This window comes from Phaenicophaeus curvirostris, chromosome 15 (genome assembly GCF_032191515.1).
Source record: "Phaenicophaeus curvirostris isolate KB17595 chromosome 15, BPBGC_Pcur_1.0, whole genome shotgun sequence".
NCBI lineage: Eukaryota > Metazoa > Chordata > Aves > Cuculiformes > Cuculidae > Phaenicophaeus > Phaenicophaeus curvirostris.
This window is the reverse complement of record NC_091406.1, coordinates 18952102-18978026: the sequence shown is the minus strand read 5'-3', so window position 1 is coordinate 18978026 and position 25925 is coordinate 18952102. Positions and strand designations below refer to the sequence as shown.

The 25925-nt window shown below is 54.2% G+C and overlaps 2 protein-coding genes and 1 pseudogene across 3 annotated transcripts in view; all 3 read left to right on the top strand.

The window, feature by feature from the left end:
- Positions 1-2833: 2833 nt before the first annotated feature.
- Positions 2834-6594, top strand: LOC138727252 (protocadherin beta-16-like). The gene is made up of 3 exons (XM_069869544.1): positions 2834-2863; positions 3810-6167; positions 6475-6594. Exons 1-3 carry the CDS (start codon positions 2834-2836, stop codon positions 6592-6594), a joined length of 2508 nt encoding a protein of 835 aa, XP_069725645.1.
- Positions 6595-8464: 1870 nt separating this feature from the next.
- On the top strand, positions 8465-13777 carry LOC138727251 (protocadherin beta-15-like; annotated as a pseudogene).
- A 2273-nt stretch (positions 13778-16050) lies between these two features.
- Positions 16051-25925, top strand: part of LOC138727290 (protocadherin gamma-C5-like) — a 218939-nt gene continuing 209064 nt past the window's right edge. The window contains exon 1 of one of the 2 annotated variants that reach the window (XM_069869622.1): positions 16051-18471. In XM_069869622.1, the coding sequence (XP_069725723.1) occupies positions 16132-18471 (2340 nt within the window). In that variant the 5' untranslated portion in view covers positions 16051-16131. Of the gene's footprint in view, positions 18472-22198; positions 24693-25925 lie in introns of those variants that run through there. The other variant, XM_069869619.1, reaches the window with a different exon arrangement.

The following is a 25925-nucleotide window of genomic DNA, read 5'->3' as shown; positions in this document are numbered from 1 at the left end:
GAATAGAATAGAGTAGAATACTTTAGTTGGAAGGGATCTACAAGGTTCATCTAAGTCCAACTGCCTGAGCACTTCAGGGCTGACAAAATGTTAAACAATATTGTCCTTGTTGGACAGTGGGGATAACTCTGGCCAGCTTCAGTAGATGATCTAGAGGGGTCCTGCTTTAACATTTAAAAGCTCCTTCAGTACTCTGTGAGGGCCCCCATCAGGCCAAATGCACCTGAGAATATTCAGCTGATACAGCTGATCTCTGACAATGTCAGCATCCATGAAGGAAAAGTCACAGTTCCCACCTTCATGGTCCTCCACCTCAGTGGACTGGGCAGCCCAGGGTTAAGTAACCATCTTCAACAAGCATCAGTCCAAATATTTTTAGACCACGTTCTACTATAAACATATTGAAAAAGTCTGTCTTGGTGTCTGACACAGCACTGGCCAGTTTTGCCTCTAACTGAGCTTTGGCCTATGATGTGTTCTCCCTGCATACACAAGCCACAGGTCTGCAATCTTCCTGCAAAGCCTGATCTTGTTTCCAGAGATGATAGAATTTATTTCTCCACTTGAGCTCCACAAGATTCCTGTAGGGCCCAGATGGACTTCTGCCCCTCTTGATTGGTTTTTGGATCAGTGGCGTTGCCTGTTCATTGACTGTAAGTGTAGAGTTGTGAAAACATGTTAGTTGTCTTTGTGTGGAGAGTGAGGAAGCACCAGGAATTGCTTCAAAGGATTTTGTCTGAAGGTAGCATGGAGATGAACTTGGAAACAGGCCATTGGGTTTACTCTTGTCATTGTTGTTCTGAGTTGAGAGGCTTCTTGTAGTAAGTGGAAAGCTGTCCCACTATGATTTTCTGGGTTTGTGTTACAGCATTTGCTTTCTCCCTTTGGCCCTTTCTCTTTCTACTTTGTGAACTGTGTTTGAGCATTGTCTTGCCAATTCCTCTTAAGAAGGACTGTAACCTCATGTATAGTAAGAAAATGTTTGACTGGCAGAGAGTATTTGGAAACCCTCTCACAGTGTTGTGCTGCAGTTATGAACTGTACTGTTGTAATCTGATACGACTTTGTGTGTAAAAGTGAAATAAAGAGAACACGTGTATGCCTTGTGTGGAGACAGTAGTCTGTGGGGATGTTCATTCTGGGAAAGCTCTGTGAATATTTTTCAAAAACCTTTTTCCTTCTGTTGTCCCTTGGATGAATTAAGGTTGAGCCTGGGCATTTCTTCAGTTTGGAGACACGTTCGGTAGAGCATTCAGGAAAGTTGTGGGAACAGGCATTTGCTGTCAGGCCTCTGTGGCTCTTCTGAGCACTGAGTTTCTGTCTGTGACAGGGCCGAGTTAGATCCAGGTCAGGGGAACCTGGTCCCTCCTCAAAGAGTGGCCTTGGGTGTGCAAAGGCCCTGCAAATCAGTAAGGTTGGGGAGTGAAATTTCCAACTCTTCTGACAGTTCCGGCTGTCTGATGCAGTTCCTAATCAGACAGTTTATTATATTTTTTACCATGTGAGAGGGGAAATGTTGTCTCCTGTATTGGAGGGCCTCAACAGGCTGCTGAACTTTCCCAAGGTGCTCATCAGAGGTGCCATTCAGGAAGCAATGTGGTGGGTAGGACTTGTCTGAGAGACTGGTCTGAGGGCCCCTTCCGCTGTGTTGAGCAGCTGGACCAGCGTGTGTCTCATCTTCTGTAGGGGAAAACAGTAAAGCACACTAGACTTTCCTTGGCCACTTAGAAGTCTGTGTGGGAGCTGTGTCCTTGGGATTTCCTTGGAAATATGTCAGCAGTACCGTGTTGAGGTGGAATGGAATGGAATGGGGTGGAATGGAATGGAATGGAATGGAATGGAATGGAATGGAATGGAATGGAATGGAATGGAATGGACTACTTTAGTTGGGAGGGTTCTACATGAGTCTTCTTAATCCAACTGCCTGAGCAATTCAGGGCAGGTCAAATATCAAAGAATATTATGAAGGGCATTTTCCAAATTGCTCTGAAACACTAGCAGGTGTGGGGCACTGACTCTGCGATCTTTCTAGAAAGCTTGACCTTGCTTCCAGGGCTGACACAATACATTTTTCCCCTTGAAGTCCACAAGGAGTTCCCTGTTGGGCTCAGCTCATCTTCTCTGCTTACTTGACTTTTGACACAGTGACTTTGCTTGCAAATAGAGTGTAAGTGTAGAAGAACTATGAAACCAGGTTCATTGTTGTCACATCCCGATGGAGACAGAGTAGGACTCAGGGCTGCACTTAAACACTTAGTGTATTACCGATGATGTTGCAATTCCAAGTCAAGAGTATAAGCTAAAGTCTAGACCAATATTAATACCCTCTAAGTGTTTGGGATGGACTCTACGACCTGTCTGCATCTCAGTGATAGAGTCTTTATAGATGTTTCCACAAAGTTGCTGTGAGTGAACTTTTTGCAGATGCTTCAGTGTTCGTATGATGTCAACATCGGTGCGGAATCTCTGACCAGCTGAGAGGGAGCTCTGATTATGACCCACTCCTCTCATTCTCATGTAGTCCATTCCGGAGGGATACCATCTGGGGTATCACTCGATCCAACTCCTTATCTTCTTCACCTTTTATCAGTGGCGCCTCTGTTAAGGGACATGGTGTGTTGCTCCAGCCCTTCTGCTGGGAAAACCCTCACCAAAATGTACAGAACCAAAGAACTCCAGAATCATACATCTGGACATTTCTGACACACAAAACATACAGTTACTACATTTATAAGCCATCCAAATACAACATGCAAGGATTTCTAATTACAGACCTTCTTAATGCTTCTTTGAGGATCACCTCTGAGTCTTTGTTCTGTGGTTATGGTGTGATATGCAGAGGGGATACTCAGGGACCAATTTGGTCATCCCGATAGGCATACGAGTGGCAAAGACATAATGGACCCCTTGCTCTACCATCTCCCTTCGGTTTCCCCATGGTGGTGCCTCCCAGATCCACTCTTGAACTCTCCCTATAATCATCACAGATCAAGAACAATGTCTTTTCCCTCCCCTTCTGAACGTCATTGTTTGTGTAACTGTGGGTTTAATTTGTGACCTCTCCTCTTTGATTCCTTGCATTTTATGTTAATCGCTGTGTCCATGAATCCTTCCCCAAGTGCAGGATTTCGGGTTTGATCTCCTAGAGCAGCAGCGTCATTCTCGAGTGGTGTTAAGCGAGGGTGGTGGGGAAGCATTTTCTAGGGAACCTTTCCCCTCTGGCACCAGCTCTAACATCCTATAGAGGTGCGGCTCGGACCCGCCCGACTCCCTAAGGGTCCTGTGCTGATGAGCAAGGGGAGAAGAGGAGGAACAAGTCCTCAAAGTGTTCGAGCTGCGGATGAGGAGCTGGCATTTACGAGCCGGGCAGTGCTGCCCAGAGCTGCGCTCTGTCTGCGGGGAGGGAGCTGCTTCCTAGCAAAGAGAGAGCGTTCCCACTGCGCCTTTTGGCTCCGGTGGGCACGGGGAGCGCAGCCTCCAGCAGCAAAGGCCGGGCTGGCGGCTCTGCCGCGGCTGAGCAGCAGAGGAAATATTCCCCCGTGCGACGCTGGGTGGGGGTGTTGGCCGCGAACCGGCGGGTTCCTGTGCCCGCCCCGGCTTTGCAGGCACCGGCGGAGAGAAAGAGCCGCGGGAGCCGCTCGGGAAGGGCGGCGGCACACGGAGTCGGGGAGCTCGGGGGCTTTCAGGCCCCTCAGCCCGGGATTGCTGACCAAATCCGCCTCGGACGCCGCTGGACGATGCTGGGAACGACGGAGGACGGGGAATGGCTTCTGTGGCGAGTGCGAGCGAGTGGGAGACGGAGCGGAGAGCGGCAGAGGCGAGTGATCTTGTTCCTTGTGTGCGTTTGCGTGTGTCAGAGCGGGGCCGAACCCCTCCGCTATTCCCTGGCGGAGGAGATGGAGAGGGAGTCGTTTGTGGGCAATATTGCAGAGGACCTGGGGCTTTCTCCGAGCCAGCTGGCGGCTCGCAAGGCGCGCGTTGTGTCCGAGGGGAACGAGCGGCTTTTCCACCTCAATCGAAACACGGGAGCGCTGACGGCAAAGGAGTCTCTGGACCGAGAAGAGATGTGTCCGAGGAGAGACACCTGCACCGTCTTCTTTAAGATAGTCTTTGAAAATCCCTTGGAGCTGATCCGAGGGGAGGTAGAAGTTCTTGACGTGAACGACAACTCCCCCGTCTTCCCGGAGAAGGAGGTGGTTTTAGAGATTCAGGAAACGACATCTCCTGGGTCCCGTTTCCTCCTGCAAAGCGCCCGGGACAAGGACGTGGGTATCAATGGTTTGCAGAACTACAGCCTCGGGTCCAATTCACATTTCTCCCTCAATGTTGGAACAGAGAAAGGTGTGGAGCTCGTCCTGGAGCGTCAACTGGACCGGGAAGAACAGCCGCAGCTGAATTTAATCCTCACTGCTAGCGATGGGGGCTCCCCACCAAGGTCGGGAACAGCTCACGTGCAGATCGTGGTGCTGGATTCCAATGACAACACCCCGGTGTTCAGTCGGGAGGTCTACGAGGTGCAACTGGCCGAGAACAGCCCCCCGGGGCAGCTGGTGGTCAGAGTCTCGGCCGCGGATCCCGACGAAGGGTCCAACGGGAAAGTGCGATACAGATTCACCCAGATATCGGAGCGGTCCCAGCAGCTCTTCGAGCTGAACCCTGACACCGGGGAGATCCGGGTGGCGGGAACTGTGGATTTCGAGGAAGAGAAGCACCATGAGATGGCAGTGAGAGCCACCGACGGCGGGGGTCTGTCTGCGCACTGCAAAGTGCGGGTGGAGGTGCTGGACGTGAACGACAACGCCCCGGAGATAACGCTCACCTCCCAGTCGGTCTCCATTCCCGAGGACGCGCCGCCCCGCACCGTGGTGGCCCTGTTGAGCGTGCGGGACCGCGACTCCGGCGACAACGGCAGGACGGAGTGCTCCATCGACGGGGACTCGCCCTTCATGCTGACGGGCGGCGGGGATGAGTACTACGAGCTGAGGACGACGGCGGCGCTGGACAGGGAGCGGGCGGCAGAGTATAACGTGACGGTGAGAGCCGCGGACCGGGGCAGGAGGCGGCTGAGCTCCCGGGCGAGCCTGCGGGTGCAGGTGTCGGACGTGAACGACAACGCGCCCGAGTTCACGCAGGCGGTTTACACGGCGTCGGTGTCGGAGAACGAGGGCCCCATGGTCCGCATCGGCAGCGTGAGCGCCACGGACGCCGACGCGGGAGCGAACGGGCGCGTGAGATACGCGCTGGTGCGGCAGGAGGGCGCGGAGCAGCCCGCGGTGTCGGTGAACGCCGAGAGCGGCGCCGTTTTCCTGCTGCGGCCGCTGGACTACGAGCAGGTGCGCGCCTTGGAGGTGGCGGTGCGCGCTGCCGACGGCGGCTCGCCGCCGCTGAGCGCCCAGGCGGTGCTGCGCGTGGTGGTGCGCGACGAGAACGACAACGCGCCCGTGGTGCTGCACCCGCCCGCCGAGAGCAGCGGCGCGGCGGCGGGCGAGCTGGTGCCGCGCTCGGCCGAGGCCGGGTACCTGGTGGCCAAGGTGGTGGCGGTGGACGCGGACGCGGGGCAGAACGCGTGGCTGTCGTACGAGCTGTGGAAGGCGACGGAGCCGGGGCTGTTCCGCGTGGGGCCGCACAGCGGCGAGGTGCGCACGGCGCGGGCCGTGGCGGAGCGGGACGCGCCCCGGCACAGGCTCGTCGTGCTGGTGCGAGACCGCGGGCGGCCGCCGCGCTCCGCCACCGCCACCCTCGGCATCGCCCTGGTCGGCGGCTTCTCCGACGCCCATCTGCGGGGCGCCGAGGAGGCGCCGGCCGCCGAGCCCGAGGGGCCGCTCACCCTCTCCCTCACCGTCTGCCTGGCCTGCGTGTCCGCCCTCTTCCTGGCCACGGCGGGGGCCGCCGTGGCGGCCAAGGTGCGGCGGGCCCGGCGCAGCGCGGCCGAGAGCTTGCCCGCCTTCCCGCAGTCCGCCCCGCCGAGCAGCGCGGGCTCCCTGCCCCGCAGCTCCGTCTACGACGTCTGCTTCGCCGCCGGCAGCCTCGACGGCGACTTGCGCTTCCTCGGGCCCCTCCTGCCCTGCTTCCCCGCCGGGCTGCCCCCCGGCCCGGCCGAGCAGCGGAGCTCGCTCTGCTCCACGGAGGCGGCCAACCTCGGCGACGACGGCGACCGGGCTGCAGAGGTGAGGGACCTGCCCGGGCCGGGGCGAGGCGGGGAGCGGGGAGGGAGCAGCGCGGGGGGCGCGGGGTGTCGCTCACGTGGGGATTCTCGGTGTTGTGGCTCCTCTCGGTGTTGTAGAGTTGTCCTTAGAGTCAGCTTTAGTTTGTCCCAGCTGAGGTCAGAGCCCCACCGATTTGTCCCAAATTCTCTGTCTCTGGACAGAGGAGAGAAACATCCTCCATGCAGCGGTGTCCGACGGGTCCTCTCAGCCCCTCGCTCTTGCCTCCCTTCAACGCCCAAATGACAGCCTGCGCTCTCCGTTCTTGCAGGACAGAGCTCCCATCTCCGCAGACACGGCTCACAGACGTGCGGAAGCAGCTTGCACTGCAAACAGGGGGAAGGAGCTCCATGGCAATTCTGATGCAAACCCTTGGCTCCCCACTCAGTAAACGAGGGGAAAGGCGAGCGTGTCTGTCGTCCCTGGCCAGCGTCCTCCCAGGGAAAACACTGGAAAAAAAACAGGGAAAAACAAGGTTTCTCTGTGAGAGAGCAAACCCATTCTCCTCTTCAGTATTGTTTTCTTCATATAAATGTTGTGTAATTGTGACATGGGCGGAGGGCGAGGACTGTGTTGCATGTTGATAACTCAGAAATTCCGTGCATGACTGTGAGAGCGTTATTACTTGTGGAGACATTTTACAGAGAAGAAGGCCTTGCTGCTATGCACCTAGTTGATACCGAGCAACTCTGAGAAGTCCCTGAAACAGAGGCAGTCTTCTGATAAAGAAAAGCCAGCTGAAAGGAACACAAGAGCTAATTCGGCGGGATCAAGTAACAACTGACAGAAAAACGACGTATGAGAACTATCAACTTTGTCAATTTTTGTGTAACTTGTTTTTTTAGCATGCGCGGTCGTTTAACCAATAATATAGCTTTGTGGCCAGTTACCTTTGGCTAATAATACACTGTGGATACCCCCGTGGGCACCCGGTTGTGTAACAAAAAAGGGTTATAAAGAAACAGCTAACAATAAAATCTCTTCAGTCCATCTGGTTGAAGTCCGTGGTTTCAATCCCCTCAATTACTTCTAAATATTAAGGGTAATACTGAAACCTGGATGCTCATATTTAAGATAGCTTTTTCCTACATCACCTTTTCTGTGTTTATTTTTCTTGAATGAAACCTTGAATGGTACTACACATCGCTGCGTGTGCTTCGATCCCTGGGCTTTGCCGCTGACTCCGTTAGCTCCGGACCGTTAGCGTTTGTGTATCTGGGGCTGTAATTGCTGACATCCCTGTTTATTTCTCTGCCTGTTATCTCGAACTGCCTGGCTGCACTCTGGACCCTTCACTCTCCACACCCTTTACTTTCCCATCAATCCAGAATAAATTTCCCTCGTGGAACATTCTCCTTTACAAAATTTGTGCTTGAAGCTCTGGCTGGAGACACTTGAATGGTGCCTTTAATGTCCCATCGCTGCGTGTCCTTAGATCCCTGGGCTTTGCTGCTGTCTCCGTTAGCTCCTGCTGGTCGGTGTTTGTGTATCTGGGGCTTTAATTAGTGACCTCGCTGTGTGTTTTCCTGCCTATCATCTCTCACTGCCTGGCCGCGCTCCGCACACCCTCCACCTCTCCGTCAAAGTAGGATAAACTTCCCCCACGGAACTGCTTTACAATTTTGGGGCTTGGACCTCTTGCAGGTGACACTTGAATGGTGCCTTTAATGTCCCATCGCTGCGTGCCCTTAGATCCCTGGGCTTTGCTGCTGTCTCCGTTAGCTCCGGACCGTTAGCGTTTGTGTATCCGGGGCTCTAATTAGTGACCTCCCTGTGTGCTTCGCTGCCTTTTATCTCCCAGCCCTGCGGCGCCGCCTCCTCCCCCCGGGGCAGGAGCTCAGCCCGGTCGCTGAGCACAAAGCCCTCTGGAGCCCTTGCAAGGCCGCCGGGTGCGGCGAGCGGAGCGCGGAGCGTGTGTCTCGGCGAGAGGGAAGCGCGGTGGCGGTGGCGGTGGCGGGAGGCGCAGTCCCGCCGCGGCCCGCAGGGGGGAGCTCCCGGCCAAGGCGGCGCCGAGCGGCTGCGGGCGGGGAGGCGCCCGAGCCCGGCCCGGCCCTGCCCAGCGCAGCGCAGCCGGGCGGCGGCGAGCGGCGGCGAGCGGGGCCCCGGGCCAGCCGCTGCCGGGCCGCCAGCCGCACTCGGCCCCAGGGAGCCCGCCCGCCCTCGCCGCCGCCCTCGCCGCCGCCCTCGCCGCTGCCGGGCGCCGCTCGCCGCCGAGGACCGCGCGCCCGAGCCGCCCGCCGGAGCCCGCCCGCCGCCCCGCCATGGCGATCGCAAGGCAAGTGCTTTGTCTCTCTGCTCTCCTCTCGCTGCCGCACGCTCGCTCCCAGCCCCTGCGCTACTCCGTAGCCGAGGAGGCGCCGAGCGGCTCGCTCGTAGCCGACGTGGCCGAGGACGCGGGGCTGGCCCCGGCGCAGCTCTCGGCTCGCCGCGCCCGCCTGGCCTCGGAGGACGGCCGGCAGCGCTTGCGCTTGGACCGCGCCACCGGCCGCCTCGTCGTGGCCGAGAGGCTCGACCGGGAGGAGCTGTGCGCCCAGGCGCCCGCCTGCACGCTGCCCTTGGAGCTGCTGCTGGCCGACCCGCTGCAGTTCTTCCGCATCGAGGTGGCCGTGCGGGACGTCAACGACCACTCGCCCCGCTTCCCGGACGAGCAGATCACGCTTAGGATCTTAGAAAGGAGCGACCCCGGCTCGCGTTTCCCAGTGGTGGGGGCTGTGGACCTGGATATTGGTAGCAACAGCGTCCAAGGTTACAGCATCTCTCCCGAGAACGAGTACTTTAGTGTCTCCTTTGGGAGTCGGAATGACGACGATCAATATGTGGAATTGGTTTTGGAAAAGCCTCCAGACAGAGAGGAGCAGGCAGAGATGAGTTTCAGTCTCATTGCTGTGGACGGGGGCTCTCCGCCAAGGAGTGGGAGCACTGAAATCCACATTGTTGTTCTGGATGTAAATGACAACGCTCCCATCTTCACACAGGAGCTGTATGTCGGTCAGGTTTTGGAAAATGCCCCGGAGGGAACCGTGGTTCTCAGCGTGGTGGCAACTGATCTAGATGCAGGTTCTAATGGGGAAATTTTCTACCAGTTCAGCCAAGAGGCTGGCAAGAGTGAATCAGCATTTTTGATTGACCCCAAGAGTGGTGAAATTAAACTCAGAAAGCCTCTGGATTTTGAGAGAGCACAGAAACACGAGCTCAGAGTGCAGGCTTCAGACGGTGGGGGCCTCTCAGCAATCTGCAAGGTATTGGTGGAGGTGGTAGATGTGAATGACAATGCACCAGAGGTGGTGGTGAGTTCCTTCAGCAGCCCCCTCCCTGAGAACGTGCCAACTGGGACAGTGGTTGCCTTCTTTAATGTTAAAGATCGTGATTCTGGTGCTAATGGGAAGATCTCCTGTGCCCTTGAGGACCAGCTGTCATTCTCCCTGCGGCCAGCCTATAAGAATTACTATGAGCTGGTGACTGTGACCACACTGGACCGGGAGGAGGCAGCACGGTACATCCTGACTGTCACAGCAGCAGATGCGGGGTCACCTCCTCTCACCACTACCCAGACCTTCACGGTGGACATCTCTGATGTCAACGACAATGCACCTGTCTTCAACCAGACATCATACACCATGTATGTGCGTGAGAACAATATTCCGACGATGCTGGTTGGAACCATCCATGCCGCAGATGCTGACATAGGCCCCAATGCCAAGGTGACCTATTCCCTAGCACCTGCTCACCCCACAGAGCAGCATCTCAGCTCTCCCTACATCTCTGTGAACTCTGAGAATGGGCACGTGTTTGTGCTGCGGCCTCTGGATTATGAGCAGCTGAAGCAGATTGAGGTCTTGGTGATTGCCTCTGATGCAGGATCTCCTCCCCTCAGTGCCAACGTCACTGTCCGCCTTGTTGTGGTGGATGAGAATGACAATGCTCCAGTGGTGCTACATCCAGCCCAGGACAGCAGCCCAGCATCCAGCGAGCTGGTGCCCATGTCGGCTGAGGCGGGGTACCTGGTCACCAAAGTGGTGGCTGTTGATGCCGACTCAGGACAGAACTCGTGGCTCTCGTACCACCTGCTGAAGGCCAGTGACCCCGGTCTGTTTGTGGTGGGTGCCCAAAGTGGGGAGGTGCAACTGAGGAGGCCAGTGACAGAAAGAGACACTGTGAAGCAGAATCTCATCATCCTGGTGTGAGACAATGGGCGACCACCGCTGTCGGCCACAGCAGCACTGAGTGCACTTTTGCTCAATGACTTCTCAGATGTGCGACTACCACACAGCAGCCCGGACATGGAGGATGAAGAAGACTCTCTGACAGTCTATTTAATCATTTCCTTGGTCTTTGTGTCCGTACTTTTCCTCGCATCCATGGCAGCCTTCATTACTTTCAAAGTGTGCAAGAGAAAGGAGCTGAAGGATGGGCATGTCATTTACGCTGCCAGCAACTTTCCGAGCAGCCTGGCTGATGCAGCCTCTGCAAGGACCCTGCCCCATCCCTTCTGCTATGAGATCAACCTCACAACAGGCTCAGGCAGCAGCGAGTTCAAGTTCCTGAAGCCCATCCTGCCCAGCCTGCCACCACAGCACTGTGCCCTCAGTGGGGGCTCCGATGATGATCAGGATTTCTCCCATGGCCCTCTCACCACTGAGGATGTGGCACCAGAGAATGCAGGGATGCTCTCTGCAGAACATTTCAATACTCTTTCCTTTCACTAGGATGGATTTGGCATAGCCAGAGGCTTCAGGTCTCGTGATAGGAAGTGCTCCAGGCTACAGCTTGTGGTAATGGTTCCTCTGGAGTTAATCTGTATTTACAGTTGGCATAGCTGTTTCCCCTCAAATTCTAAGTCAGAAGAAACTTTGTCTTTTTCTCCAGAAAAGAAATAAATAATCCTCTAAGGTCTCCAGCAGTCAGGTAACAACGTTTCATCCCTGTTACATCCATTTAGGAACTGGGCATATTCCAGTGCTCCTGGTCTAGTTCTTGTTTCCCTTTAATGCTGGGCAAGGCTATGGAGCTCTTAATCTGTGTTTTTATGTGATGAAAATATAAAGGTCAGACAAGTCACATCCTTAGTGAAATGCTCATAGTCTCCATTCCAGGTCAGAAAAGCAAGGAAGTTGTGAGTGCTGTGTTACAATTTGATTCATGCATGGGATTGTTTCTTCTCTGGGCTCTGAATGTGTCTGTCTCTGATATGTGTGGTCTCTATGTGTTTTTCCTTCTGGTCACTCTCTCTGTCCATCCAGCCGTTGTGTGACTACGTACATTGCACAAAGGCTGCCTCAAGAAGCAGGAAGGTGCTAATGTGCAACTGTTGTGGTGCTTAACATTCCAATTCAGCACACAGGAAGGACAGTTTGAGCATTTTAGTACAGAAGTCTCATCTTCTCCAGGGGAGAGCAGTAATGAGTATCAGATCTTCATTTGGCCCATGAGAACAGAAGCCGGAGGGATGGTGGTGGAGGGGCCTGTCTCTTTGGTATTGTCTATGAAATACATAGCATGGAATTGTTGGTATGGAACGGAACGGCAAACCTGAAGTCCTTAGATGCTTCTCATAGGACATTTCTTTCAGACTTTTCACCAGTTTCATTCCTTTCCTTTGGAAGCTGACTCAATATGATATTCTGGATCTGTATCAGATTTGTATTCTCTTTTTTGCTCTTTCTCCTTCTGTTCTGTGGGCTGTATTTGAGCATCTCCTTGCCTCTTACTCTGAAGAAGGACTGTCACCACATCTGTAATAACAGATTTTTGACTGGCATGGAATGTTCAGAAACCCTCCTGCTGTGCTGTGCTGCAGTTATGAACTGTACTGTTGTAAACTGGGACACCCTTGTGTATAACAGCGAAATAAAGAGAACACATGAATGCCTTGTGTGAAGACAATGTCAAGGTGTTCCTTCTGGGAATGTTTTTCAAAAAAACAGGAGTTTTTTCTTTCCTCTTGTCTCTTGGCTGAGGTAAGGTTGAGTGGGTTCATTTCTTCTGTTTGGAGACACAGCTGACAGCATTCAGGAAAGCTGTGAGGAGCAGCAATTTGCTGGCAGGCCTCTGTGGGTCTTGTGAACACTGAGCTTCTGGTTAGACCAAGGTCAGTGGAACCTGGTCCCTTCCCTAACATGGCCCCCTGTTTTGCCACGGGGTCTCTGCAAAACAGGGAGGTGGGGGAGTGAAGTTCCCAAGTCCCCCAACATCTCCAGTGCTTGATGTTAATGGTAAGGTGTTTGAGCAAAAAGTGTTTTGATTCTAGAATTTTTAAGGAATGCATGGCACAAAGACGGCAGACATCTTTGGTGAGGTAGTTTGGGGGGCACAAGGAGATGGGAACTTGGTGAGTGAAAACTACAGCCAGGAAGAGACTTTGCTCTCAGGAAATTCATTGGCCTGCTGCTGTGCCTCCTCTAAGGGCCCCCATAAAAGGTAAGTCCTGAGCCAGAGCTGGTGAAGTGATGCTGAACAGAAGACCATTGTACATGGAAAACTGGATGAGCCACAATCTAATTAATCTGTAAAGGCACAGGCCTTTGCTGTGTTCTGTTGTGTTCCAAAATTCCCGGTCAGCAGGATAAACTCAGCCAGCTCAGAGGAGCCACGGAGCCTGCAGGCAACACCCACTTGTTGCTAGAGAGAAAGCCACCTGTGAGCAAGTCTAAGTACTAACATCTTTTACTGTGACTCCAGAAATGAGGAATAGAATTGCTTTCCTACATAGAAGACCCATAATGTTATGAATGTCTGAATTAGGGGCACTTTTACTTCTCTTTTTCCGAGGTCTGCATGGCTGGTATGCATGCCTGGATTTAATTAAAGCTACACTGCTTATGGTTCTCCACATCTAAAGGGATCTAGGTTTATCTATGCTAATCTCTTCCATTACTCTGAGCAATGACAGAGTTGTGAAGGTCATCTGAGAGAGTGATGTGGAAGAAAACTGTTATGTGGGGGGAATAACAAGCCCAAGTTTTTCTAAAAACCCTCCCACTAAGGATTAGGAGATTGTGGTAATATGGAGCCATTTCAGCTGTGTGAAGCACAGGTGCAGCACAGCTCATAACAAAGGCATGCAACTGCCGTGGAAATGTAAGGTCATTATAATGCAAATAACATACCTTCTGGCACCGTGCAATTAATTTCTACTGCTATGCCTTTAAGCTTGAAGCAGAGCTTTTTCCATCAATCTGGTGTGGAAGAATAAAGCCCCACAAGCCCCACCCAAACTCCACCCTAAAGGTGCAAGTTATTATAAAAATGAAAAATACATGTGAAAGTTTTAGGGAAGATTTTATCAAAACTTTCTGGGATCAGCTGATGGGCTGAATCTTCATTCCCTACCCAAATGGGATGCCACTGGGTAAGACCTTTGTGTTATGTGTGCTGTGTTTTAAGATCAATGCTAGCTATTATTATCTTTCTGTATTTGGATTTTCACTGCATGTCCTTTATCTGCATATTGCTTTTCACTTACTTGGTGTTTGATTGTATGTTGTTTAAGATCTATTTTCACAAACAGTATCTTATCACCAGTTACCATTGAACCCTTATCTTTTCTTGAATGGTTATAATAAAATTGGCTTGTGTGCACATGTAAAAGTTTCTGGAAACTTTAATTAGTCAACATGATCCCAGTAGGTAAGACAAATTGTAAAAGACCTGTGGCGGTTCCCCTTAATATACGGGATTTGTGACTGTGACACTGCCAGTGTGATATAAGGGACACAGGGGATTTGCCTGAGTGACGCTGCTAGCCTGATTCAGGCAGAACACTGTCAGCACAATCCTAGCAAGCTGATCAAATTATAAAGAACTTGAGGAGGTTCCCCTGTCTTTTCCCTTACTCTTAGGTAAAATGTGACAAGTGGGTGTGTTATCTCTCTCACTGAGATCCCGAGGAGCACCTCCTGGTCTTAAACAGCTGTTTCTCAGGTTATTCCAGCTGAGATATCTGGGTGTCTGATGCAGTTCCTAACTAGGTGGTTCCCGAGGGGCTCATTGGAGGTACGGGTTAGGAAAGATAACTTCTTAGGCCAGGTGATGGACTGCACCACAGAGGGGATGTGATACTGGACCTGAATAGTCACCAATGCAGGTGAGTCACTTGGAGACATCAAGATTGGAGGCAGCCTGGGCTGCAGTGTTCATGCACTGGTGGAGTTCACAGTCCTGAGAGATATGGGCCAGCCAACAAGTAAAGTCAAGACCCTGAATTTTAGGAAAGCATTCTTCCAGCTGTTCAAGGAGTTTGTCTATTGGACCCCTGGGAAACTGCCCTAAGGGATAAGGGAACAGGAGAGAGCAGATAGATCTTTAAGGATGCTTTCCACAGAGCTCTTGATCTCTGTGTAGGAAAGGAAGGAAAGAGACCAGAATGACTGAGTAAACACCTACTGGTCAAATTCAAGGGCAAGAAAGAATTGCACAGGGAAGAGCTACCAGTATCACCTATCTGGACTTCCATAAGGTGTTCGACACAGTCTCCTTTTCTCTAAATCAGAGAGGTATGGGCTTGATAGATGGACTGTTCGGTGGATGAGGAGTTGGTTAGGTGGTCAGGTCCAGAGAGTGATGGTCATCATATCAGCGTCTGGATGGAGAGAGGAGTGGTGCCCTTCAGGGTCCAGTACCATGTAACAGCTTCATTAACAATGTAGGCAGTGGGATTGAGTGCCCCCACAGCACATTTGCAGGTGACACTAAGCTGAGTGGTCCAGTTGATGTGCCTGAGGGACAGCATGCCAACCAGAGAGACCTGGACAAGCTCGAGAAGTTGTCCCATGGATATTTCATGAGATTCAATAGCGAGTCAATACAGGTCACAGGGGGTGAAGGAATTGAGAGCAGCCCTGCTGAGGAGGACTTCAGGGTGCTGCTGGTGGATGAAAAACTGGACATGATCCAGAGATGCACATTCATAGCCCAGAAAGGCAACCATATCCTGGGCTGCATCAAAATAAGCACAGCAGGAGGTCGAGCAAATCGATTCTGCTCCTCTACACTCCTCTACTGAGGCTCCATAAGTATTAACATGTCTGACTCTGGAGCTCTCAGCACAGAAAAACATGGACCTGTTGGAGCAGATCAGAGAGGGTTCACAAAAACGATCATATGGATAGAACACATCTCCTATGAGGTTAGAGTGTTGGGTTTGTTCAGCTTGGAGAAGATAAGGCTTCAGGGAGACCTTATTGTGGCCTTTCAATCCATCAGGAGGGATTATAAGAAAACTGGGGAAAGATTGTTTTAGTAAAGCCTGTTGCAATAGGACAAGTTTTAAACTAAAAAGAGAAATATCTAGACTAGATATAAGGAAGAAACGTCTTACAATGCAGGAGGTGGAACAATGGAAAAGGTTTCTCAGAGAGGCTACGGATCCATCATGCCTGGAAACATGCAGAGTCAGCCTGGACGGGCTCTGAGTCACCAGGTCGTGTTGAAGTTGTCCCTGCCCATGGCAGAGGGTTTGGGCTACACGCTCTTTAATGGTCCCTCCCAACCCAAACGTTCTGTGACCCTACGAAGCGGGGCTGCAGCAGGCGCTGCTCTCTGATCCGGAGCGGGAAGCCGTTTCCCAGCGCCAGAGCGCTGCAGTTGCTGCGAGCGGCTGCGAGTGTCGCTGTTGGATCACGACGGGCCCAAAGGAGAGCAGGACCCGCCGGAAAAACGGCGAGCGGGGCTGAGGGGCCGAGCCCGAAGCGGCGCGGAGGGAACGAGCCGGACCGGGCTGCTCGGGAGAAGGAGCGGCGGGAGGAGCGCGGGGACTCGCGGGGCGGCGGCGGTGGGCGGAGGGGCGAGCGGGCGGCGGCGGCTGCCGGGCTCAGCGATGGCGGAGAGCGGAGCGCGGTGGGGCCGGCGGGAGCGAGCGCTGCTGTGGTGCGTGCTGGGGGCGGCGTGGGAGGCGGCGTGGGGGCAGCTGCGCTACTCGGTGCCCGAGGAGATGCCCAAGGGCTCCTTCGTGGGCGACGTGGCCAAGGACCTGGCGCTGCAGGTGCCGGCGCTCCGCGAACACGACCTCAGCATCTTGGACAAAGGTAGGACACAGTATTTCGCCTTGCACGGGAAGACGGGACATTTAGCGACGGCGGAGAGGATCGACAGGGAGCAGGTATGCGAAAGCGCGCAGCAATGTGTGCTACGCTGTGAGGTGATAGTGGAGGGAGAAGTAAAGATTTATGGAATCGAAGTGGAAATCATGGACATTAACGACAACACCCCCACCTTTCGAGAGCCAGAAACGGAGCTGAGAATGAGCGAGATGACAGCCCCGGGGTCGCGGTTTCCCCTGCCTGAGGCTCTCGACCCAGACTTGCGACGGAATTCCGTGCAGAGCTACGAGCTGAGCGGCGACGATCACTTCTCGCTGTCGGTGCAGGCGGGTCCCGGCGGGGCTGAGCGTCCCGAGCTGGTGCTGGCCAAGGCGCTGGACCGGGAGGAGGCGGCGTCGTACGAGCTGGTGCTGAGGGCGACGGACGGCGGCGAGCCATCCCGGACGGGCACGGCGCGGCTCCGCGTGGCCGTGCTGGACGCCAACGACAACGCGCCCGTGTTCAGCCAGGCGGAGTACGCGGTGCGAGTGCCCGAGGACGTGCCCGTGGGCTCCACCCTCGTCACCCTCACGGCCACCGACGCCGACGAGGGGACGAACGGACATGTGAAGTTCTCATTGCAAAAGTTTACCATGAAAGCCTCGCAGATTTTCCAGCTGGACCCTGAGACGGGAGCGATTTCATTATTGCGGAGCCTGGACTTCGAGGAAGGGGAATCCTATGATATGCAGATGCAGGCAAGAGACGGCGGAGGCCTTTCAGACACAGCAAAAGTCTTGATCACTGTGACAGACGTCAACGACAATGAGCCAGAAATTTCGGTGCGATCAGCGCTCACTGAGATTTCCGAGGACGCCCCGCCGGGGACGGTGGTGGCCCTGTTGCACGTCCAGGACCGGGACTCAGGACCTAACGGCGAGGTGCGGTGCTCCCTGGACGGGGCGGTGCCGTTCCGTCTGGAGAAGTCGTTTGAGGAATTCTACAGCGTGGTGAGTGCCGAGGAGCTGGACCGGGAGGAGGTGTCGGAGTACAACGTGACGGTGCGGGCGACGGACGGCGGGTCGCCGCCGCGGTGGAGCAGCGCGGTGCTGCGGCTGCGGGTGCTGGACGTGAACGACAACGCGCCGGTGTTCTCGGAGGCGCGGTACAGCGCCCGCGTGCGGGAGAACAACGCGGCGGGCGCGCTGCTGGTGCGGGTGCGGGCGCGGGACGCGGACTGGGGCGCGAACGCGCGCGTGCGGTACCGGCTGTGCGAGGGCCGCGTGCGGGGCGCGGCGCTGTCGTCGTACGTGTCGCTGGAGGCGGAGACGGGCGCGCTGTACGCGCTGCGCTCGTTCGACTACGAGGAGGTGCGCGAGGTGGGGCTGTGGGTGCGGGCGGAGGACGGCGGGTCGCCGTCGCTGAGCAGCAACGCGTCGGTGCGGCTGGAGATCGCGGACGAGAACGACAACGCGCCGCAGGTGCTGTACCCGCCGCCGGCGGGCGCGGGCGCGGGCCCGGGCGCGGGCTGGGCGGGGTCGGGCGTGGAGCTGGCGTCGCGGTCGTGGGAGCCCGGCTCGCTGGTGGCCAAGGTGGTGGCGGTGGACGCGGACGCGGGGCAGAACGCGTGGCTGTCGTACGAGCTGTGGAAGGCGACGGAGCCGGGGCTGTTCCGCGTGGGGCCGCACAGCGGCGAGGTGCGCACGGCGCGCTCGCCGCTGGCCCGCGACGCGTCGCGGCACAGCCTGGTGGTGGTGGTGAAGGACCACGGGCGGCCGGCGCTGTCGGCCACGGCCACGCTGACGGTGGTGCTGGCCGAGAGCGTGGCCGAGCTGCTGTGGGAGCTGGGCAGCGCGGCGGCGGCCGTGCCGGGCGAGCCGGCCGGCAGCCTGACGCGGTGGCTGGTGGTGGCCGTGGCGGCCGTCTCCTGCCTCTTCCTCGCCTTCCTGCTGCTGCTGCTGGCGCTGCGCCTGCGCCGCTGGCGCCGCTCGCAGCTGCTGCCGCCGCCGGGCAGCGGCGCCTTGCGCGCCGTCCCGGGCTCGCCCTTCGTGGGCCTCGACGGCGTGCGCGCCTTCCTGCGCTCCTACTCGCACGAGGTGTCGCTCACCGCCGACTCGCGCAAGAGCCGCCTCCGCTTGTCGCCCGACAGCGCCTGCGACACGCTGCCGGCCCGCCCGCCGGCTGAGGCTTCGGATGACCTCGTCCCTACAGGAGATCACGTTGCCGAGAATGATGGCCAAGTTTCTTTGCAGGTACGTTAATTTTTTAACCTCTTTATTGTTGTTGGCGTTGATTTTTGTACTGTGTTTGTCTGTTTGTTTTATACTGTGCTTAAAATTCTCAGGGAGTCGGGAATGGATTTACCAGTCTTTGTTTAAGCCGCAATTTAGGATTTACAGAGCTAGGTCAGAAAATTAATTTCTAATAACACTTTGTCATCAGGTGATTAACCAAATCTTTCAGAGTCATCCAACAAATTTAATTATAATCAAAACGGCGGCGTAATTACAGATTCAAAAATTATATTGTATTAGAATACTTATAACAATTTTATGTACAAATAAGCATGTACTAATTAAAGGGTTAATTGAAATCACACATAAGCAGAGAAATTCAAGGATACAAAACCACAGAGGTCGACCTGGCCAAAATTTCTTTCCTTTGGAGATTAGTGAAATGCACCCTGGTAAAGCATTGGCATTCTCAAGGGGCAGTTGTTGAATTTCGAGGAGCCTGGCCTTGCCTTTATCTTTATCCTTGTCTGCGATAACAGAGGTTCCTGGACAGCGTCCCAACTCAGGGGAAGGTGCTGGATGCAGCCCACTGCAGTCCCAGATAGCTCAAGGTTCTCATTTTGGACCGCTGTCTTTAGGGTCGCAATGATTGACTTTGGTCAGTGTTTCTTTTTCTCCATTTTGGCCTCAGATGAGGTAACTCTGGCATTTTCCACCAGTTATACAAATCCAGCCCCTTCCAGATTGTATATTTCTGGCTTTGTTTGGCGTGGGCCACTATCCAGGCAGCAGGAGTAGCGGGCTGTCAGAAGGTGACTGATCTTCGTACCCTTTCTCAAGTGGTGGGGCTCCTTTTCCTGGCACTGGAGTTTCAGGAATTAAGGGAGTGCCTCAATACTCGGACTGACTGCAGTTTTATAAATGTAAGGACACAAAGGGAAACCTTTCCCTCAAAGTTCATTACTGACTCTGGATCAGCAAGTGGCCTAAGGAAGGGTTGCTCTGCCATACAAGATATCCACAGACATTTCAAAGTGCATGGTTCGCAGGCTTGGAAATCACGTTTTACAGTGGTTACTAGTTTGTGAATGCCACCTCCTGAGGTATGGAGGCGTCTGCTGTGTGTGGTTTGTGTGCCATTTTCTTCCCCGTCTGGGCAGAGCTCTTCTCTTCTAGCTTTCTCTAAGGCTGGAAGGTAAAACTGCAGAAGGAACTTTCAGGCTCTAGGTCTCCCTCTGACGCGTCCTTGAAATTGTTTACTTAATTCCTAGCACCTGTTTCCCAGAATTTCACTGCCATCCTCAAATACTGCTAGAATTGGTCTACTATGTAGCCTGAAAGTCATCTCTGATGTCTGAGGTTACTTCGAAATCTACCTTCAACAAACGAATTCATCAGTCCCACTTAAGGATACTCAAAGTTGTATGAATAGGTTCGAATTACATAGTAAAAATCCCTCTGATACCCCATCGAGTTTTTTTCCTAGTGCTGGGCTTTGTAACTTAACCTCTGGATTTGATAGAAATAGAATTGCCGATTAGTGTATAGGCATATAATTAGAGTATCTTTACTAGAATGAGAATTAGAGTATCTTTACTAGACTACAGATGGAAAATAATTTAAACTAAACTATGATTCATCACAATCGATTTATTGTGTGTCTAAGTTGGGAATGGGAGTTAATGTGAGAATATAAAATATTTTACTCCTCTCTTTCCTTGTAATATGAAAATACTTTTCCTTCCGAGCACATCATTCAGTTTTGAAAACGTGTCTACCAAACAGGCTCTCTTGGAAGTAACTGCCTTATTTCCCCCATTACGGATCTTTTATCATGGACTGAATAGGCTTTTAGTGCTTCAGGAATACAAGTAATTAGTATTATGTTGCTCTATTGTGTGTTACTCTGCAATTTAAGCTGATGTATCATTGCATTTTCAACAAAAGAAACGAGTGGCTAAGAAGTGGCTTTGAAGGTGAGAGAAAATCTTACTGTAGGGTTCCTGGTCAAAGTCCACATGGATTTTTTTTGTGCTTATCCTAGATCTTGCCAAAATATTGTGATTTTGTACTGGTGCTTTCATGTGTGGTGGGAATATAGGCTGAGACTTAACCTTATGCTTCATGTAAACTAACCTTGCGGTTGTTCACCCTCTTTGCTGCCAACCATCAGACACCAATTCACATGAGACATGCATGTGGAAAGAGAATGTTTCCCTCTCTGATGCAGGCTGGTTCTTAGCTGAGCCTTGAGTGTGCAGGTTCGAGTACAAGGGGAAAGAGAAAAAACTGGAATTAGGAGACATCTATCTCCGCTTGAAAACAGCGATTTAGAGGGTGCTACAGTGTGTGAAGGTGTATGAAAATGTGTGTCTTGGCTGTCATAGGCAATTCTTGCCATTCAGAAAGCAATTAATTGACACCGACAGGTTTCAGCAGCGTCCCCCCTCCACCCCACCCCTTCCTCTCTGTCCCTCTATCAATAATCATGTTCTTCTCTCCATCTCACATAGAGATGTCCTGGTGGCTGCTACCTAGTGACTCCTGAAACACTACAAATTCCAAACACTTTCTCGTTCTGATAGATCATTAATTTGTCATCAATGAAGTTGTCCTCCACTGCATGAATAGCCAGAGTTAAGAAAATTCTGACTGAGAATAGGAGTTTTTTTCATTGGCATCTACAGAGTCTCAGCTTTGGAATATATGTGACAGCTACTCCACCGGGTAGGCAAGGTAGAGAGCTTTCTAACCTTTCCTTGTCTCCTCCATAAGAGGCTGTGGTGATACAGCCTTCCTTCAGGTCTTGCTTTTTTTCCTCTTCACCGTAAAAGAGACAAAGTTTTAATATAATGCGAGATACAACAGCTTTCTGTGCGCTATCTGTCTCTTTTCTCTCGGCTCGTTCAAGCAACGGTAACTTGACAGAAAATAATCTTAAGGTTTAAGACCCGTTGCAGTAACAGCCGGATTAGGAGATGAGGAAGTGGTTTGTCAGAAACAGACAAAAGACATTCGAGGTTGGTTTGTATGGTACTGATACGATGATGCTGGGGTTTCAATGCCAAAAGAGATGGGATACGGTATGTCTGATGGTTTTCTCACTGGGTGGGAATCCCGGCTTTGCTCGTCCATCAGCGATCACCGTTCATAGTGGGAAAAGCTGCGTGCTATCTCGGGATCTCGCAGCTATCGAAAATAAACCCGCTATTCTTGAGCAGTCCTTCAGCGTTCGTCTCGTCCTGCTGTTTCTCTCCCGGTGGGAAGGAGATGGCAGCAGGGCCACGCCAGCGCCTCACTCTAGAGATCACTGCAGAGCAGGCAGAGATCCGCGCCAGAGGCTCCGAACAAAGGGAGACTCCGAAAAAAGTCGTCCTGCAGAAGACTTGCAAGTGAAAGGAATTCAGACAATGGGAATTCCCCAAGGGGCACCGTTTCAGCACAGGCACGTTTTCTGTTTCGCGCTATTGACAACACGCGTGTTTCCCAACCCGCGCGGGTGCGATTTATGTACGCGCCCAGCAGGACCTCTGGGTTGTTCTCTAGGACGCTGCGGTTCTCACGCACGGACTCAGGGTGTCACTGTCGGCCAAGGCGGAAAAGCAGCTTCGCCATCCGCTCCCAACCCGCCGCCCGCGCAGCGTCTCTCCGTGCAGAGCAGAGAAGGACCTTCCCGACTCAGCCATCGGCAAGAGATCTCGTATATTTATTTCTCCCAGGTACCGATTCAGCTGCTTGGAAACGCCGATTTAAATTCCTCTGCAGAATACGCTTCAGCGAAGCGGAGCATGGAGATCCGAGCGGCAGCCGCCAGGCTTGCGGGGCTGCTGGCCGCCTTGCTGCTGGGCTTGTGGTGCCGGGCGGCGGCGGAGCGGCTCCGCTACAGCATCGCCGAGGAGCTGGGCAGAGGCTCGCTGGTGGGGCCGCTGGCGCGGGACCTGGGGCTGCGCCCGGCCGAGATGCCGGCCCGCAAGCTGCGGATAGTTTCTGGTGATGAAAAGCAATACTTCGTTCTCGGGGAAGATAAAAATCTGCGGGTAAACGAGAGGATAGACCGAGAAGGTATCTGCGGGGCCGTGTCTCCCTGTGTAATCAGTTTGGAGGCAGTCGTGGAAAATCCTTTCAATATATTTCATGTGAGCGTTACTATCCAGGATATCAATGACAATGCGCCTCAGTTTGACAGAGAATTTGTTCTCATAGAAGTGATCGAGTCCACTCCTCCCGGGGCCAGATTCCCACTGGGCAGTGGAAGAGACCCGGACATTGGGGTGAACTCAATACAAAACTACCAACTTACCTCCAACCCGCTTTTCTCTCTCGTCGTGACAGAGAGCCCGGATGGGACGAAACACGCCGAACTAGTACTGGAGCAAAGTTTAGATCGAGAAAAACAGGAAACTCACCGTTTGATACTAACAGCCGTGGATGGCGGGGATCCAGTCCGATCGGGGACGGCCGAGATTCAGATTAACGTGACCGATGCAAATGACAACCCGCCGATATTCACCAAAGAGGTCTACAAGGTTCAACTATTAGAAAACCTTCCAGAGGGCTCCTTAGCTTTTCAGGTAAAAGCTACTGATGGCGATGAAGGCACAAATGCAGAAATTACCTACTCTTTCAGTAACATCGCAAGCAATGCTCGCAAACTCTTCACTTTGGACCAAAGGACAGGGGACGTGACGGTTACAGGCCCCTTAGATTATGAAGAAGGGAAATACTACGAAGCGAGGGTGGAAGGCAAGGATGGGGGCGGCATGAGTGCGCACGCCAAAGTGCACATAGACATTCTAGACGTCAACGACAATGCACCAACTGTTTCCATTCTCCCTATCTTGAACCCGGTACCCGAAGATGCGGTAACGAGCACAGTTGTAGCTGTAATCAACGTTCGTGATAGAGATTCAGGCGATAACGGAGAAGTGACCTGCAGCATCGACGAGGATTTGCCTTTCAGGCTAGAACAGTCATCACCGAACACCTACAAACTAATAATAGCCAGTGCCCTGGACAGAGAAACAGTCTCCACGTACAATATCACCGTCACTGCCAGGGACCGGGGCGCTCCGTCCCTGTGGAGCCGCGCGTCGCTGCGGCTGGAGGTGGCGGACGTGAACGACAACGCGCCGGTGTTCTCGGAGGCGGCGTACAGCGCCTACGTGTGGGAGAACAACGCGGCGGGCGCGCTGCTGCTGCGCGTGGTGGCGCGGGACGCGGACGCGGGCGCCAACGGGCGCGTGAGCTACTGGCTGGCGGGCGGGAGCGCGGGCGGGGCGAGCGCGGCGGCGGCCGTGTCGGTGGAGGCGCGGAGCGGAGCGGTGTACGCGCAGCACTCGTTCGACTACGAGCAGTGCCGCGAGCTGTCGGTGGCGGTGAGGGCGCAGGACGGCGGGGCGCCGGCGCGGAGCTCGACGGCGACGGTGCGCGTCTTCGTGCTGGACCGCAACGACAACGCGCCGCGGGTGCTGTGGCCGGCGGCGGGCGCGGGAGCGGCGGGCGAGGCGGGTTCGGCGCCGGTGCCGGCGGCGGCGCCGTTCGAGGTGGTGCCGCGCTCGGCCGAGGCCGGGTACCTGGTGGCCAAGGTGGTGGCGGTGGACGCGGACGCGGGGCGGAACGCGTGGCTGTCGTACGAGCTGGTGCAGGAGGCGGAGCCGGCGCTGTTCCGCGTGGGGCCGCGCAGCGGCGAGGTGCGCACGGCGCGGGCCGTGTCGGAGCGGGACGCGGCGAAGCAGCGGCTGGTGGCCGTGGTGAAGGACCACGGGCGGCCGGCGCTGTCGGCCACGGCCACGCTGCACGTGGTGCTGGCCGAGAGCTTGCGGGAGGCGCTACCGGAGCTGAGCGAGCGGGCGGCAGGCGCCGAGGCGGCGGCCGAGCTGCAGCTGGGGCTGGGGCTGGCGCTGGCGCTGCTCTCCGCCCTCTTCGTGCTCAGCGTGGCGCTGGCCGTGCTGGCGCGGCTGCGCGGGGCCGGGCCGCCCGCCGTGCTGCGCTGCCTGGGCGCGCAGCGCTTCTCCGAGGCTGGCGCCGCCTTCCCGGCCGACTTCTGCGAGGGCACCTTGCCCTCCTCCTACAACCTGTGCGTGGCGCCGGGACGCGCCGTAGCCGAGGTCGCTTGGCTGCCGCCGCCGCTGCCCAGCCTGCCCGCGGAGGAGCTGCTCGGCGGGGACCCGTGCGGGAAGCGGAGCGAGAGCAGCAGCGCCGGCGCGGGAGAGACGCCCGACCGCCCCGACGCCCCGCAGGTATGTAACCCGCGCTCTCTCCTTCTTCTCTTTGAGCCTTTCGAACCGCTGTTCTTTGTTTCCGCCGGGTTTTCTAGTGCAATGTAGATGGGGGATGCTGATCCGTGTTTCTGGGAAGAAATGAAAGATCGATGTGTCTCCCTTCTATTCCGAGCAGACAGTTCAGCCGTGGCTCTCCTTGGGTCTTCGGTGGTCACTGGTTCAGGTTCAGCGGAGAGGTCTGGTCTACTTTTGTGTTAAGATCGTATGGGTTAGTACCGGTAGATACTTACTGTGTAGAGCGAGATCAGCTGATTCTACCTGACAGGCTCAGGATTGACGCTGGGTGTTGGAGACATTTCCTTCCTGATCGATTTTTCCTGAAACGCTGTGCTTGGACCTGGTTAATAGCTGTATGCATACCTCTTGGTAAATGCCTTTCTGATATCAGACTCTGAGGAAAAACGTGTGTGTGGCTCCATGAATGGAGAATTTACAGATGGTTCCTCCTTCATGAGTGTTCGCTTCTTCTGCCGAGGGCACCGCTTTACGGGTGCTTAGGTTAACGACGTTAATAGCTCTTCTGTGTGTGCCTGCATATAACGGTTTGTTTTTCAGAGCCCGTTTTCTTTCGCTGTCCTTCTACCCGCTATTCAAGCAAGGTTTTACACAATATCGCAAATTAATGGCGATAAAAAGGTTTCTTAATATTCTGTACCTTCAAATAAGAAGAAATATTTTACTTCACATTTATGGCCATTCATAGATGGTTTTACTCATGCATTAAATCTCCAGGCTGCGTTTGAGGGGTGATCTCCATTGCTGCTTTGTTTTTTTGGTTGGGATGTGGGGAATCAATGTGGTCGTGTGGCGCTATTTTGATCTACAGAAAGGGTGAGGGGAAAGTCATTGAAGCCGGTGGGGATTCAAATTCCGGACTGATGGGATACGACACATAATATCCTACTCAAGAAGTTACAGACGGTTCCTCCCTGATGAATGTTTCCCTCCTCCGTCGAGTGCCCTCTCACCTTCTGGAGGAAGGCTGCTGCAGGGACGGTAGTGGATAAATTGTATCCAGGCGTGATTTCTCAGAGATCTTTGTGCAGTTATTTCTCAATGCTTTTTGCTCGGCCGTAGACCCCTCTCTTGTACCTGTGTTTAATATGTATGTGGAAAAAAGTCGAATGCAATCTCAAGAAAAAATAACAATATCGCCTCCTGTATTCCAAAGTGGGTCTTCTCTCTCCTATG